At 38.3% G+C, this 12,913-nt stretch overlaps 1 protein-coding gene across 1 annotated transcript in view; it reads right to left on the reverse strand.

Moving 5' to 3' along the window:
• The window catches only part of TMC1 (transmembrane channel like 1), a 128,704-nt gene that overhangs the window by 88,162 nt on the left and 27,629 nt on the right, over nt 1-12,913 (reverse strand). The window contains exons 2-4 of the mRNA XM_029920495.1: nt 9,064-9,111; nt 6,773-6,944; nt 1,841-1,969 (exon numbers count right to left, since the gene is read on the reverse strand). Of these exons, the coding sequence (XP_029776355.1) occupies nt 1,841-1,969; nt 6,773-6,944; nt 9,064-9,111 (349 nt within the window). The remainder of the gene's footprint in view (nt 1-1,840; nt 1,970-6,772; nt 6,945-9,063; nt 9,112-12,913) is intronic.

Below are 12,913 nucleotides of genomic sequence, written 5' to 3' on the forward strand. Positions count from 1 at the left end.
TATGTAAATTATCTCACTTTATGATTCCACTAGCCTGGTAAATTAGCATAATTTCATAAGGAACCTGAATGTCAGAGAGCTAAACAATTCATTCAAATTTGCACAGCTATTGAGTGAAGGTCTGAGATTCAAACTCAAATCAGAAGCCCGTTCCTACTCTACGGCCCTGCAGGGGAGAGACAGACAAGGGAGGGTGGGGGTATTTCTACACCTTCTGCAGGTGGAAAGGGAAGCTACACACTTCAGCGTTCTTACTCACTTTCACACCATGCGTTGAAAGTTCACAATATGACTGCATTCCAATTTTACGACTTTCTATGTACAGTTACCTGTGTTTTCCAGTTTGGGGCAATTTATGGCCAATCGTATTTCAAAATATATTTTGGAAGCAATGTAAAGTGGTTGTAAAACTCCTATTTTGCCAAGTAAGGATATTTTTAAACCTATCAGTTAGCATCATTATCACGGCGTTGAATGTGTATGTGCACACACGTGTTACTAGCTCCATGAAACCAGAGACCCCGCTTGCCTTTGCCTTCATTCGGGGCTGGTGTGTACCCCCATACAGAGTGCCCAGCCTTCAAGTTTGCTGGGAAGGCCATTGTTTGGAACTTGGAAGACTTTATTCCGCAAACGAAACAATGTCATTGTAAATGGTGGCTGATTTCCCACGTCACAGAATAGATCTAGAATATCCTGTTTTATTTTTGAATATGAGGCCTCAGAAGTTTAAGGCATGTCCTTAAATAACACCTGCTCATTTACAAAGCTAAGATTAGAAGGGAATTATCCCGATAACTACTTCAGTTCTTTCTTTCATCACCAAAGACAATCATACTTCTCTATAATATTTAACATTATTCGTTAAAGAGCCTTGTGGAGAGGCAGCTTTGGGAATTTATCACTACTTACAAAATTGGTTCTGTGGGAAAATGCGATCCGTAGCACAACTGAAAGATCTACACATGGCTGTTATCACAGACACGTTCCCCTTTACTCACGCCTCGTCTCCCCAACAATGTTGGCAAGGGACTACAGTGTGACCCTCAGAGGTGATCAGAAGGAAAGCTGCTTCCATCCCCCAGAAAGAGATAATCATTTGCCTTTTCAGACGAGATTGAGAGCATTCAGGGTGGTATGGCCGTAGACCCATTTGCCTTTTCAGATAGGAAGTTTGTAAATCCATGTGCCTCTGAGCGTGTTTGTTGCCCCACCAACAGTCAACGTCAGAGTGAAACTGGGTCACTGCCATGCCCCCGTGGAATAACTATTAGCATAATCCTTCATTGGAATCCCATTTTCTGTTCTGTTAGCTTAATATCCTCCCTGGGCTCTGAAGGGAGCTGTCACATGATTATATCATCTGAGGCTGGGACCCTGCAGAGAAACAAGAATATGCAAGCCACACAAACGTGTAACATTCAACTACATTCTCTCTTTCAGAGAGATGGTAATGAATGCATTAAACTAAAGAAATTCTCAGTTCAAGGAACAAACGGCTAACAGTGACCAGAGGTTATAAGACTCCAAACAATGAATTTGCTCATTATTTTTTTAAATTTATAATCATTAAGTCAGCCTCTCTAATGATGATATATATATACACATATATATGCATGTATGTCCATGTATATGATATATGATGTGTTCACACACATGACATGTAACATATATAATATGTTGTATGTGCGTATATGACCACAAACATTATATATAATGAGTATTTTATATATATGATATATTTATATAGCACTATGTATGAAATATAGGTAATACTCAGAGGATTTCAGGAATCAATAACCAAGGAAAGTGTTTCTAATTATGAAAAGAGGCATCGTACTTGAGAACTTCAATTTTCTTCTCCATTTTCCAAGGCTTGCATTTGACAGTAGCAATCATTTGTCTTTTCTCATCTAACTCTGCCTTCAGTCTTTCCAATTCCTCCTTGTCAATTTCTTCTTCTTCTTCCCTTTAAAAGAAAGAAAAGAAAGAAACCTTAATAAAGTTAAGTTTACTTGACTACCAAACTTAAAGAAGAGTGCTCTCGGATACTCTTGGATATCAACTCAGCTGTACATTGCGGATGCTGAGATTTATAAGCTTTAGAGCTAGTATCTAACACTGATGCAGGATTTCTGGAATTAGTGTAACTTTAAAACAATAGTGTTTACGTTCTGAAGTCCTGAAACAGTTTTACACCCACAGCCTCAAACTCTCAGGACTGTGGAATATTAGTTACAGATCTATCTATTTTCCTCTCTGCTTTGTTCCCTTGTACCCTTTCCCCAACCAATTCTACATTTCATTGAAAAATGTTACATTTTGATAAGGACAGTAAACGAGAGGGGAAAATGCCTTTGAAGTGCCCTTACAAATTTGTGAGCCATGTCTCAAGAGAAAGAGAAAAATTGAAATAGGAAAAAATAAAAAATCTATTTCTCGAAGGTAACTTAATCTGTTAATTAAATTCCCAACTTCAGTTGATAAAATTCAACTTGAAGTGTATTTGGTAGAAGCGAACCCTTTGAAGAGACCTTCAAAGGAATTTGGCTTCTCACTGAGCAAATGAGATGAATCTTTTCTCTTCTGGGTTTCTCGGATTGCAAAAATACTGTAGGGTCCAGAACTAACAAAACAAATCACAATCTAAACATGAGCAACAGGATTTTAAATTGAGGGATGGAATGCCCTATTTTGTAAAGACCAATTTTTTGGGGTAATAGTTTTTTTTTTTTTTTGAGTTATTATCCCTCAACTTCAGACTCCTTTTCTGTCTTCATATTGTGTCGCTGGGGCTGGGGCTGGGGTTCCATAGGGCACATTTCTGCAGCGTCAGCTGGCTCAGGGGTGAGCTGCCAATAGGAGATACTGAGAAGGGACTTGGGATTCCCTGTCTGCTCCCGAGGTGGGGGAGGAAAGGGGGGAATTAAACTGGAATTAAAATCGTTTTTTACAGAAGGAAAAGAGTCCCTGCAATTCAAAACCATGCTGTTCACGGGTCAGCTGTATCTACATGTAAGTCCCTTAAAGCTTTACATTAATGGATTCCCATTAGAATCATATACGAAGCGGTATCTCCATGCGGCGTCATCAAAGAACTTAAAAAAATGATCTGTTAGGTATGTGGACTTACACGTAACTAAAGCTTATTTCTTTACACCCCAATTTTAGAAATCACTTAGTGGAAATCTTCCTAACACAAATTGTATCCTTTCCTTCTCTCTTAACTCCCGTACTATATGCGTTCAAATTCAATGATTCCTTGAGAAATTATGTAACATCTCTTCAAAAACCCTTTGCTGATTATCCATATATATTATCCCATGTAATAAACAGCTTTGTCCTCTCTAAGATCCCAAACAACTTTGTTCTTCTTCTCGGTCACATTGATGCTGTCTTACTTCACAATAATTTGTGTCTAAGTACCCCTCCCTTACTCTATTATGAAAATCTGGAGAATAAGGTCAATTGCATATTCATAGCCAGGCCTTCCAAAGAAATTAGCAAATTAGCTTTCACAGCAGCGGAGCTGGAAAAATATTAATTAAATACATGTTTACGTACAGAATTTTTCTGGATGACAGGACTATCATCATAAATCTACTGCTCAAAGTCCACTAAAATAAAACAATGTCCTCCAAAATTAGTATGGTATAGAAAGATAAGAATAAATTCTTACACTAAATAACGCCAGACTGGTATATTTTTAAACTCTTCGTTGTTAACTGTCGATTGCTCCAGAAGGATCATGGTGTGCTACGAGGTACGGGTCGTTAATAAGGTATCTTCAAACAGGCAGGTAATGATAATACCCCTTTCACCAGTATGTATATGCTGGGAACCGCATTGCTAAGAACCACTCAAAAAAAGTGCTAATCAGATTAAAAGACTGTTGTAGAGACATGCTTCATTTTCTAAAATGTAGGGCTAATCTGTGCAGGAATGGCTTTCTATCTTAAGTTTGATTTATTTAAACAACATTTGTTAGGGAGAAAAAAGGCATAATGTGCTGAATTTCTCACTGCGAGGAACATATTTCTTATTCACTTAAAACTGGGTCAGGAAAAGCCTGTCATATTATTAGAAATCCTCCAAAATATCTAACGAGGCAGCGTTTTTTAACTGTCTCCAAAGATAGTCAGCATTGCAACCTTGGTTTTAGTTGGCTTCAATTGTTTTGTCAGTGCAGGGAAATTCCCTAAGGTGATTCACGTGAATATTTAAATTTAAAAAGACGGTAAATCAGTTAAACTAAATAAACAGGCCCTGATTTGCCCACAAATCCTTCTCACCACATATTTGCTAATGTGTTTTCTTTTAAAAAAAAAAAAAGCTTATCTTCAAAATGAACAATAGAAAATGAACCTTCATATTGGGATTGGAACCATCAATCACCACAAATAATTTATGATACTATTTACATGAGTTGCCCGAATTTTGGCAGTAATCATATAATTTGAAAAACCTTTGAGACAAAGCTACTGTAGCCAGATTTGGCTTTGTGAAGGGGTGAGGAGGAAGGGGGGCAGGATGGCCCATGGGCCTCTCAGAGTCAGGATGAGACTGTTGCCAGCTAAGGATAGACAGTGTCACAGGGACAACTTTCCTTCAGGCCAGCTGATTCATATCGTCCGATTTCTAGGGGTTGAGCAGTTAACATGTGGGTCTTTAGCAGATCAAGAGAGCACGGAATCTTTCTTTTTCTTTTTTTATCTTTTTAATGTCTATTTCTTTTTAAGATAGAGACAGACAGAGTGTGCTCAGGGAAGGGGCAGAGAGGGGGGTGGGGAGAGAAAGAATCCCAAGCAGGCTGTGAGCCCAACGTGGGGCTCAAACTCATGAACTGCAAGATCATGACCTCAGTCAAGTAGGACTTGACTGACTGAGCCACCCAGATGTGCTGTCCCCCCGACCCCCCGCCGCAATTCTCCTTTTTGAAAGGACCTCTCTGAGGCACATGTGAAGAAAAGCAAATTCTGGAACACAGCCTATATCATGCATGCATCTATTGCTGAAATCTCACTGTCAGAAATCAGGTGCTTTGCTGATAGGAAATATTACGACATCATAATAGTGAGGACAATAAGATGCAGAGCTTAAAGGTATGAGATGAGGTGGCTCATCCGGTTAAGTGACCAAGTCTTGATTTCGGCTCAGGTCAGGATCGCATGCTGACAGCATGGAACCTGCTCGGGATTTTCTCTCTGCCCTTCACATGCTCAGGAGCATTCTCCCTCTCTCTCTCAAAGTACATAAAGAAGCATTAAAAATTTTAATTATAAACATTATGAAATATTTTGTTTTCTTTTAAAAATAAAAAGCATAAAAAGATTTAAAAGAAAATAGAAAAAAAGAATACCAGAGGCAAAATTTTTAAAAAGGTGATGTCTTGGTATTCAAAGATGGAAGAAAGGAGTTTGGGGAGGAGGAGAAAATGGAAGGGGGAGGGAGATTTAAAAACTGAAATCCAGAAAAATATGCTGAACTAGTTGGGGGTATTCTTATATTTTAAAAGGAACCGTCAGCTGCCAAGGCTAAGCTCCTTTACCTGCCAAAATGTTCATACAATTGCATTTAGTTTCAATTATTTATGAAAAGGGAAGTAATAGCTAGTTGTTGAACACTGGAATGGGTCATTTTGGGAGAATATCTTTAAAAAGTCCTCTTCGTCTAAAGTCCTAGGACTGTTTTGGAGGAAATCGTATTACCTTGTGGTGGTTCCCAGGGCCCCCCGACCTGGGAAGGGCAGAGGGGCTCTCCTCTTAAAGCCTTTCCAAGGGGTCAAGGTTTTCTATGATTAGATGTGTTACACGCACACTTTTCCTACCAGCATGCCATCCATTTCCTTGGAGTTTTCCAAGAAAAACACTTAATAAACTATTCTATGTAATGTCAGTGCTCCGTGAAATGTTCGCCTGGTGGAAATGACAGATGCAGAGTTGTGTTGAAAAGGAAATGACAACCCCAATTCTCTATAACAGGGGATAGCACACTTTTGCTTTCTGTAAAAGGACAAATATTTTAGGTTTTGAAGGCCACGTACAGCTCTGTCCCATATTCGTCTTTGGTTTTGTTTGTTTGTTAATCAGCAACCTTTTAAAACAGTAAGAACCACTCTTGTCTCTTGAGCTGGAATTAGCCATATTTTGTCAACCTCTGCTCTGTAAGATAAAGTGATTTGGGCCCATTGATTGGGAATGTTCCACTTAACATTGATAATAATGCATATTACTAATGGGATAACTTCAAAATATTAAATGAACTATATTAATAACCTATGACAATTTAGATGTCTCATAAGGAAATTTCTCTCAGCCCCTCCTTAATACATATATCCATTTTTAAATTCTATTTAAATTTTAAAATTCATCTAATTTAGTGGAGTAAAAAATGGCAGCATCAGATTAAGCCTGTCTTTCTTTTTTTAAGTTTATTTATTTATGTTTGAGAGACACAGGGGCAGTGTGAGTGGGGGAGAGACAGAGAGAGAGGAAGAGAGAGAATCCCAAGCAGGCTCCACACTGTCCACACAGAGCCAGACATGGGGTTCGAACTCACAAAACCGCAAGATGGTGACCTGGGCAGAAACCAAGAGTCAGTCACTGAACAGACTGGGCCACATACGTGCCCCAAGCCTGCCTTTCTAAAAGTAGTTTTGAATGACCAGTTTTAAGGCCACAGAGTACCTAAAGGGTGGTGGGGGGTGGGGTCTTTGAGAGTCAGGTACTTTTGTATGAACAACAGTTTCAGCTATAGGTCAGAGCTCACTTACGCTCCCCTCTTCAGCCTCCTCCTTCTCTCCTTCTCTCTGGCCTTCCTTGTTTCTTCATCCTCTGGTTCAGGTTCTGGGTCATCCTCATTGATAACGTCTCTTTTTCGTTTCCTCTTTGGTCTCAAGCTTTCTCTTCGAGGTAGTTTATCTACCTCCTCCTCTTCCTCTTCACCTAAACATAGCCGTGAATGTTTCAGTGAACAGTATCAAAAAGTGCTCTCTCCCACGACCACATATATGCTTACCATTGTCACCCATGGGATCCTAATTCAGCAAGTCTCCACACCATGGGAAGATGCACTGTGTCATTTATATACTCCATACCTTGTCATTCAAATACACGTATCTAGATTTTCATTTCTTTTGTGGTTCATCTACTCACCTATGTGAATGTGGATCCCCAAATTTTAATAATCTTAAGAATTCCAGTCTTCATTTATGCGGGTTACTAGGTGACTTGGAGGCTAATATCATACCATGACCTCTAAGACCAAGTGCAGAGGTTACTGATAAAACACATACGGGTTAAGTGATTAACCACTATATGTTTACTACTACTTCTATTTTGCAACAAAGTTCAGGAAGAACAAGGAAATACAACACACAAGAATAATTTTGAAGAAACTAATTCAGTCCCTGAGATTTTTCCCAATTCAAATTCTCTTTATTCCTGATTCTAATTTTTTCCTTTTTCTTAAATAGTTTTCCCTTTCTTAAGTGAAATTGATACTAAATATATTTATTTATAAATAAATAGTTACTTGATCATAATATCCTTATGAATAGAAATAGATAACATAAATTTAATGTAAAATGGAGAGAAAATACATTATTTCATTTCATTTTATTTTACTTTGCTTTATTTTATTTTATCTTATTTTATCTTGTTTTATTTTATTTATTTATATTTTATTTTATTTTATTTTATTTTATTTTATCGACTAACAATGAATGCTTTGTATGTCCATAACTTCACCAGAATCTTCCAGGTAAAGAGTAGAGAATCCAGTTCCTTACTTCACAGTTTATAACACATAATCTTACTTCTCTTTCATTTTTGTCACTTCTTAACTTCTGATATTTAGATTCAACTATTAATAAAAAATCAAATTTTACCCAGAGTTATCTTATCCTCTTAATTAGAAGTTCTATAAAGAAAAAGTTGTATTCAGTGGAAAACTATAAGTTGTCTGCAATGTACTCTTTGGTATTATCTGCTTCTGATTCCATAAGAACTATTTTGTGCTTTTGAAAGTACTTCTAGATCACTGCATAGCAATGCAAACTAATTGTTGTCCATAAACATATACATGAACTCTGTCCAGGGGAGAGACCATCCTTCCTCACCAGAAAAAAAAACAAAACAAAACAGTGAGGCCTCCATCTGCAAATCATTGCAGTATTCCTGACCTATAAAAGTATCTGTTCTTTGAATTTTCCTTTGAACTGGTTATAACACCTCACTAGGGTCCCCACTCATTAATTAAATATGTTCATTTTTACATGTGTGTGTGTCATGACTTTATTTACTTTTTAATTATCTTTTAACATTACTTGCAAGGGATCACAACCCAAATTCTTGAGCTGAACCTACAATAGATCAAATAGAGAGCAATTCTGATGAAATACCTATGAATTCAGTACAAAATAATGTGCTGATCCATTTTAATTGAACCACCTGATCAATCCAGTCTAAATGGCCAATCTGTTCTATTGTAATAGATTCAGCCCTAATGAAGAGATTTTAGGACAAAGGCCTTAATAGGGAAAATAGTAGAGACATTTTAAAAAGCAAATGTTGGGGGCACCAGGATGGCTTAGTCATTTGGACATCTGACTCTTGATTTCAGCTCTGGTCATGATCCCAGGGTCATGGGATTGAGCCCCCTTTCTGGTTCCATGAAAAGTGTAGAACTTGCTTGGTATTCTCTCTCTCCCTCCCTCTCCCTTTACCCCTCTCCTCTGTTCATGTTTGCTGTCTCTCTCTCTCTCTCCAAAATTAAAGAAAAAGTGGGGGCTGGGGATTAAAAAGGCAAAATTTTGTGGACTATCATCTATTGGATCATGAGTAACTTACACATGTGTTAGAATGTGTGTGCCAGTTGAATGGGATCTAGAGTGGAGATTTTGCTGGACTTGATCCCTTTTGTGAGACCATCTAAAACCATCCACACATGTGGTAGCCTGTGCTTACATGTGGCAGCATGATGCCACAAGACAAACGGACACGTTGTCTGCATTCACTGCTATTCCACAGGGAACACGTTCCATGCAGGTCCACTCCCACTTACTTGAACTTTCCTCAGTATCGTCTTCTTTTTCCTCCACTTTAATTTGCACTGTTGAAGAAAGGAAAAACACAGCAATTCTTTAAATGACAGTACAACAGTTAGTAATGGGCTTTTATTGTTATTCTCTTCATCATAAGGTCTTCTGTGCAGTTAATAAAAACATTTTTCAATGGGCTGGTCAAAAAAAGCATTGTTTACTAAAGATATACAGCTATAGCATTTTATACAGTGTTGTGCAAAGTCTTCTCTGCCTTGTTGTCTTCAAAGATTTGCAAAACATATCAATTATAAGCCTGTCAGCTCAATTGAAAATAACTGCTACCAAAATAAATTCTGTGTGGCAGTGAATAGACTTGGCATTTGGTGGGTAATTTCAATCTATGATAAAATGAATTGTTAACAAAGCTATATTCACATGTGCAAACAATTTGGTTATTAGAACCAAATTAATTTATAAAAATAGAGAACATTTTCATTCTGACCAGCTACCAGTGTCAAAGAGCCTTTCAAAAAATGTCGAAAGGCTGGTATTTCCTATTTCAATTATTTCTGTACACAGCCTAAATTTTTCAATATATGATTTACCTTGACAATGAGGAGACAGGTAATTTTATAGTTCTTTCCAAGACAAAGAACATTTCTTCTGTGTATTCCTCACCTCATACTCAGAAAGCACCTTGCTTTCAATTTTGCTCTATTTTTCTAAAGACATATAGAGCTCTTATAAACATTTTAGTTGACCAGTAATACGTGAAAATACACTCATGGGCACATTTTCCCACTTGTTATCTACTGTCCATTCATCACAGATTTCAGCAGACACAAAGCTCTGCAACATGCCCAGGTAAAAATTAGAGTTGACTATTTCTTTAAAGACGCAACCTCGCAACTTGCTTATAAAATATTAATTGGATCATATTTTCATTTAAGTTGGATGAGGGTCCCACTGAAAAAGCAAAGATGACAAAACAATGTGGCCGTGAACAGAGAAAACAACCTTCGTTTTGTTCCTGCTCGCGCGCTGTCAAAGGTTATTTTTCAGAACTTGACAGGCATACTGAAAACGGACCCGTTGCCAAGAGTGTAAATTCCATTCACAAAGAAGATTATTGTGAAAGCCCATTTTGCCTTTAAAAGGCATCTGCATAAAAATTTTTAGGATATGCAAAAATGTTATCACTCAACGTCAGCCACGGAATGTGAAAATAAGTCTTCTTTTGTTCCGAGTGGACATATGCCTTCTGTTACTGGCTGTAACTGGATCTGGATGGAACAAAGATCTTTATGTCACCACGGAGAGTCTGCAGTAGTGAAGGCAGACACTTCTAAGAAGATATTTTACATTTAACAATCGGTCTTGGTCTTTTATTTGTAATTAATGCTGCCATCAAGCTTCTCCGGTCAAGGAAGAATTCTCCAGGAAGGCATTTGAATGATATAAGCTTAGCTTTGGAGCAGAGTCCACTCTGTGCATATATAAAACTAGCTAAGGATAAATAGCAAAGACTGGCAAGCAACCTTCTCTGCAATATTCTCGCCAAAGCGAAATCCATACAAAATATTATCCTGATCTGTAATAATCAACTCACTAGATGTGATTAAATCCAACAAGAAATACTAAGTGAATAAAAATATAAGCAAATTCTTAGGAAGAATCATATATGAAATAAAAGCAGCGGGATGAAACATCCACGCCAAGGAGAGGAGCAGCAAATCAATTTCCTCTGATAACCAGGGGAGGAGAAAAAACAGGGCTGAAGTCATGGATCATCAAATACAGGAAGGATAGTAACAAATGGCTATTAAATAAAACCTAAGAATCCATCAGAAGAGACATCCCTGTGGTTGCAAATAAAGAACTAAAAAAGAGCTATGGCTTCTAAGTGACGTAGTGGAGAGCCCTGCAGAAATAGCCCTGCCTCTCCTCACGAGGGGACTCTCCGACAGGAATGCTCCTCTGTGCGTGATCATCTGCACCTTCTCTTCAGGGGCCTTCTTCTCTCAACAGCATTCCTTGGGCTGTTGAGTCCAGGACAATGAAACAGTTGTTTGTATAGTTATTCTGATAATAATCGATGTGTTCTTGCCTCGAATCATCAGCATCAAGAACTAAACAACAGCCCCATGACCAGATTTAAGACTCCTTCAGAAGTCTCATTTGCAGTGAGCTTGATTTTAATGGGACATTATTTGGTCTGAAAAACAATGGTCAGGGCTGGTCTGTATCTCCTGCAACTCCAAGCAAGGCTGAAGAACCAAGACAAGAAACCCTTCCAAGACAAAAGCCTATGCAAGAGAGAGAATTACTCAGAACACTTAAAAGGGAGTTACAGACTATCTTTCTCTCCTCAGACGTTTTTGCCATGGCCTGTTGCCATCCCTTCTCTCAGCAATCCCCAGTAGTTTATTCCCAATCATATGACCCCCCCTCATGCTTTGGCTGCTTCCCAAAGCCTATTGATTATGTACTTTAAAAATAACCTCTCTCCTGGGGAGTGATGGGAGGGCAGTGAAAGGAGAGGAGGGGAGGTCCTGTCAAAACGTTGGAGGCCAGCAAGTAAAATCACACTGAAGTATGCTATTTAAGAGAGGAATATTCAATCAGAGCAGATGAACGCCTAGGCAACCCAGATCCTCATTTCATGCAAATAGACCCAGTAAATTAAAAACAGTAAAAGGAAACAACAGCAAAATGTCACATTTTAGAGGCATTGGAATCATTCAGAGAAGGGAATGCTATTCCAGAGTTTCTTTTTTTAATCTATAGCCCTGAAAGTAGTTTATGGTTCTTTAGGTTCAAAGTAGCCAAGGGGCCAGAAATGTTAAGTGGTGTTACCTCTTCCTCTAAGCCCCATTTAGCTCTTGAAGAATGTTTGTAGCACTCGGTTATTAGTTTGGAAACTGAAAGCATGTTTGTCCACTTAGCAGTTACAAGGGAGTACAGAGCAAAATGCTCAGGGAGGGAGTTTGTGGACCACAGAAGAAAATACCACTGCCTTTAAGGAATCCTGCAATTTTGTGCAAAAGAACATTATAAAGGAGATCCAAGATTAGGTATGAGTATCTTAGTCAGCTTATGTGCATTAGAACAACGATGTATTAGTTATGTTTATTAGGCCTTTTTCTGTGTTACTTTTCAGGGTTTGTTGTGTGTGTGTGTGTGTGAAAGAGAAAGTGTCAATGTGGGCCCCTTCCGTATAAGCGGGGTACATGTCACCTCACAATCAACTGAACTGAGAGAGGTATTCATCTATGCTGTAACAAGGATTTTGCCAAATCTTAGCAGAAGAGCCTGTGTCATCAGTATGAGGTGTTATGTGGAATGTAAGAGAAAGAGAAGAATCAAGGCCAATCAGAAGGTTTTTGTCCTTGGAACCTGGAAGATAGAATCAGAAGAAAAGGAGATGAGAAGACCATAGGAAGAATAGATTAGGTGGGGGAGGAGTTGAAGATCAGAAGTTTAATACGACATGTTGGTATTGGTATGCCTATTAGAAACCCATACATGAGCTGAGTAGGTAGTTGGGTGTTTGAGTCTAGAGTCCACAAGAAAAGCCTGGACTGGAAATAGATATTGAGGTGTCATTAGTGTATTGATGCTACTTCAAGCCGCAGGACCAAGTGAGATCACCAGATAAATGAGTATAAACAAAACAATAAAAGAGGACTCCAAAGTTGAGAGGACAGGGAGAAGAAGAAAAACCAACCAAAAACACTGCAAATGAGCAACCAGTGACATAGGAGGAAAGTAAGAAATGTGTCCTAGGCTTGTAACTCAAGTATAATGAGGACTAAAAATCAACCTTTGGATTTTGCAATGTGGATGTCAATGATAAGTTTGACAAGAATA

Source organism: Suricata suricatta, chromosome 13, assembly GCF_006229205.1.
Source record: "Suricata suricatta isolate VVHF042 chromosome 13, meerkat_22Aug2017_6uvM2_HiC, whole genome shotgun sequence".
Classification (NCBI taxonomy): domain Eukaryota; kingdom Metazoa; phylum Chordata; class Mammalia; order Carnivora; family Herpestidae; genus Suricata; species Suricata suricatta.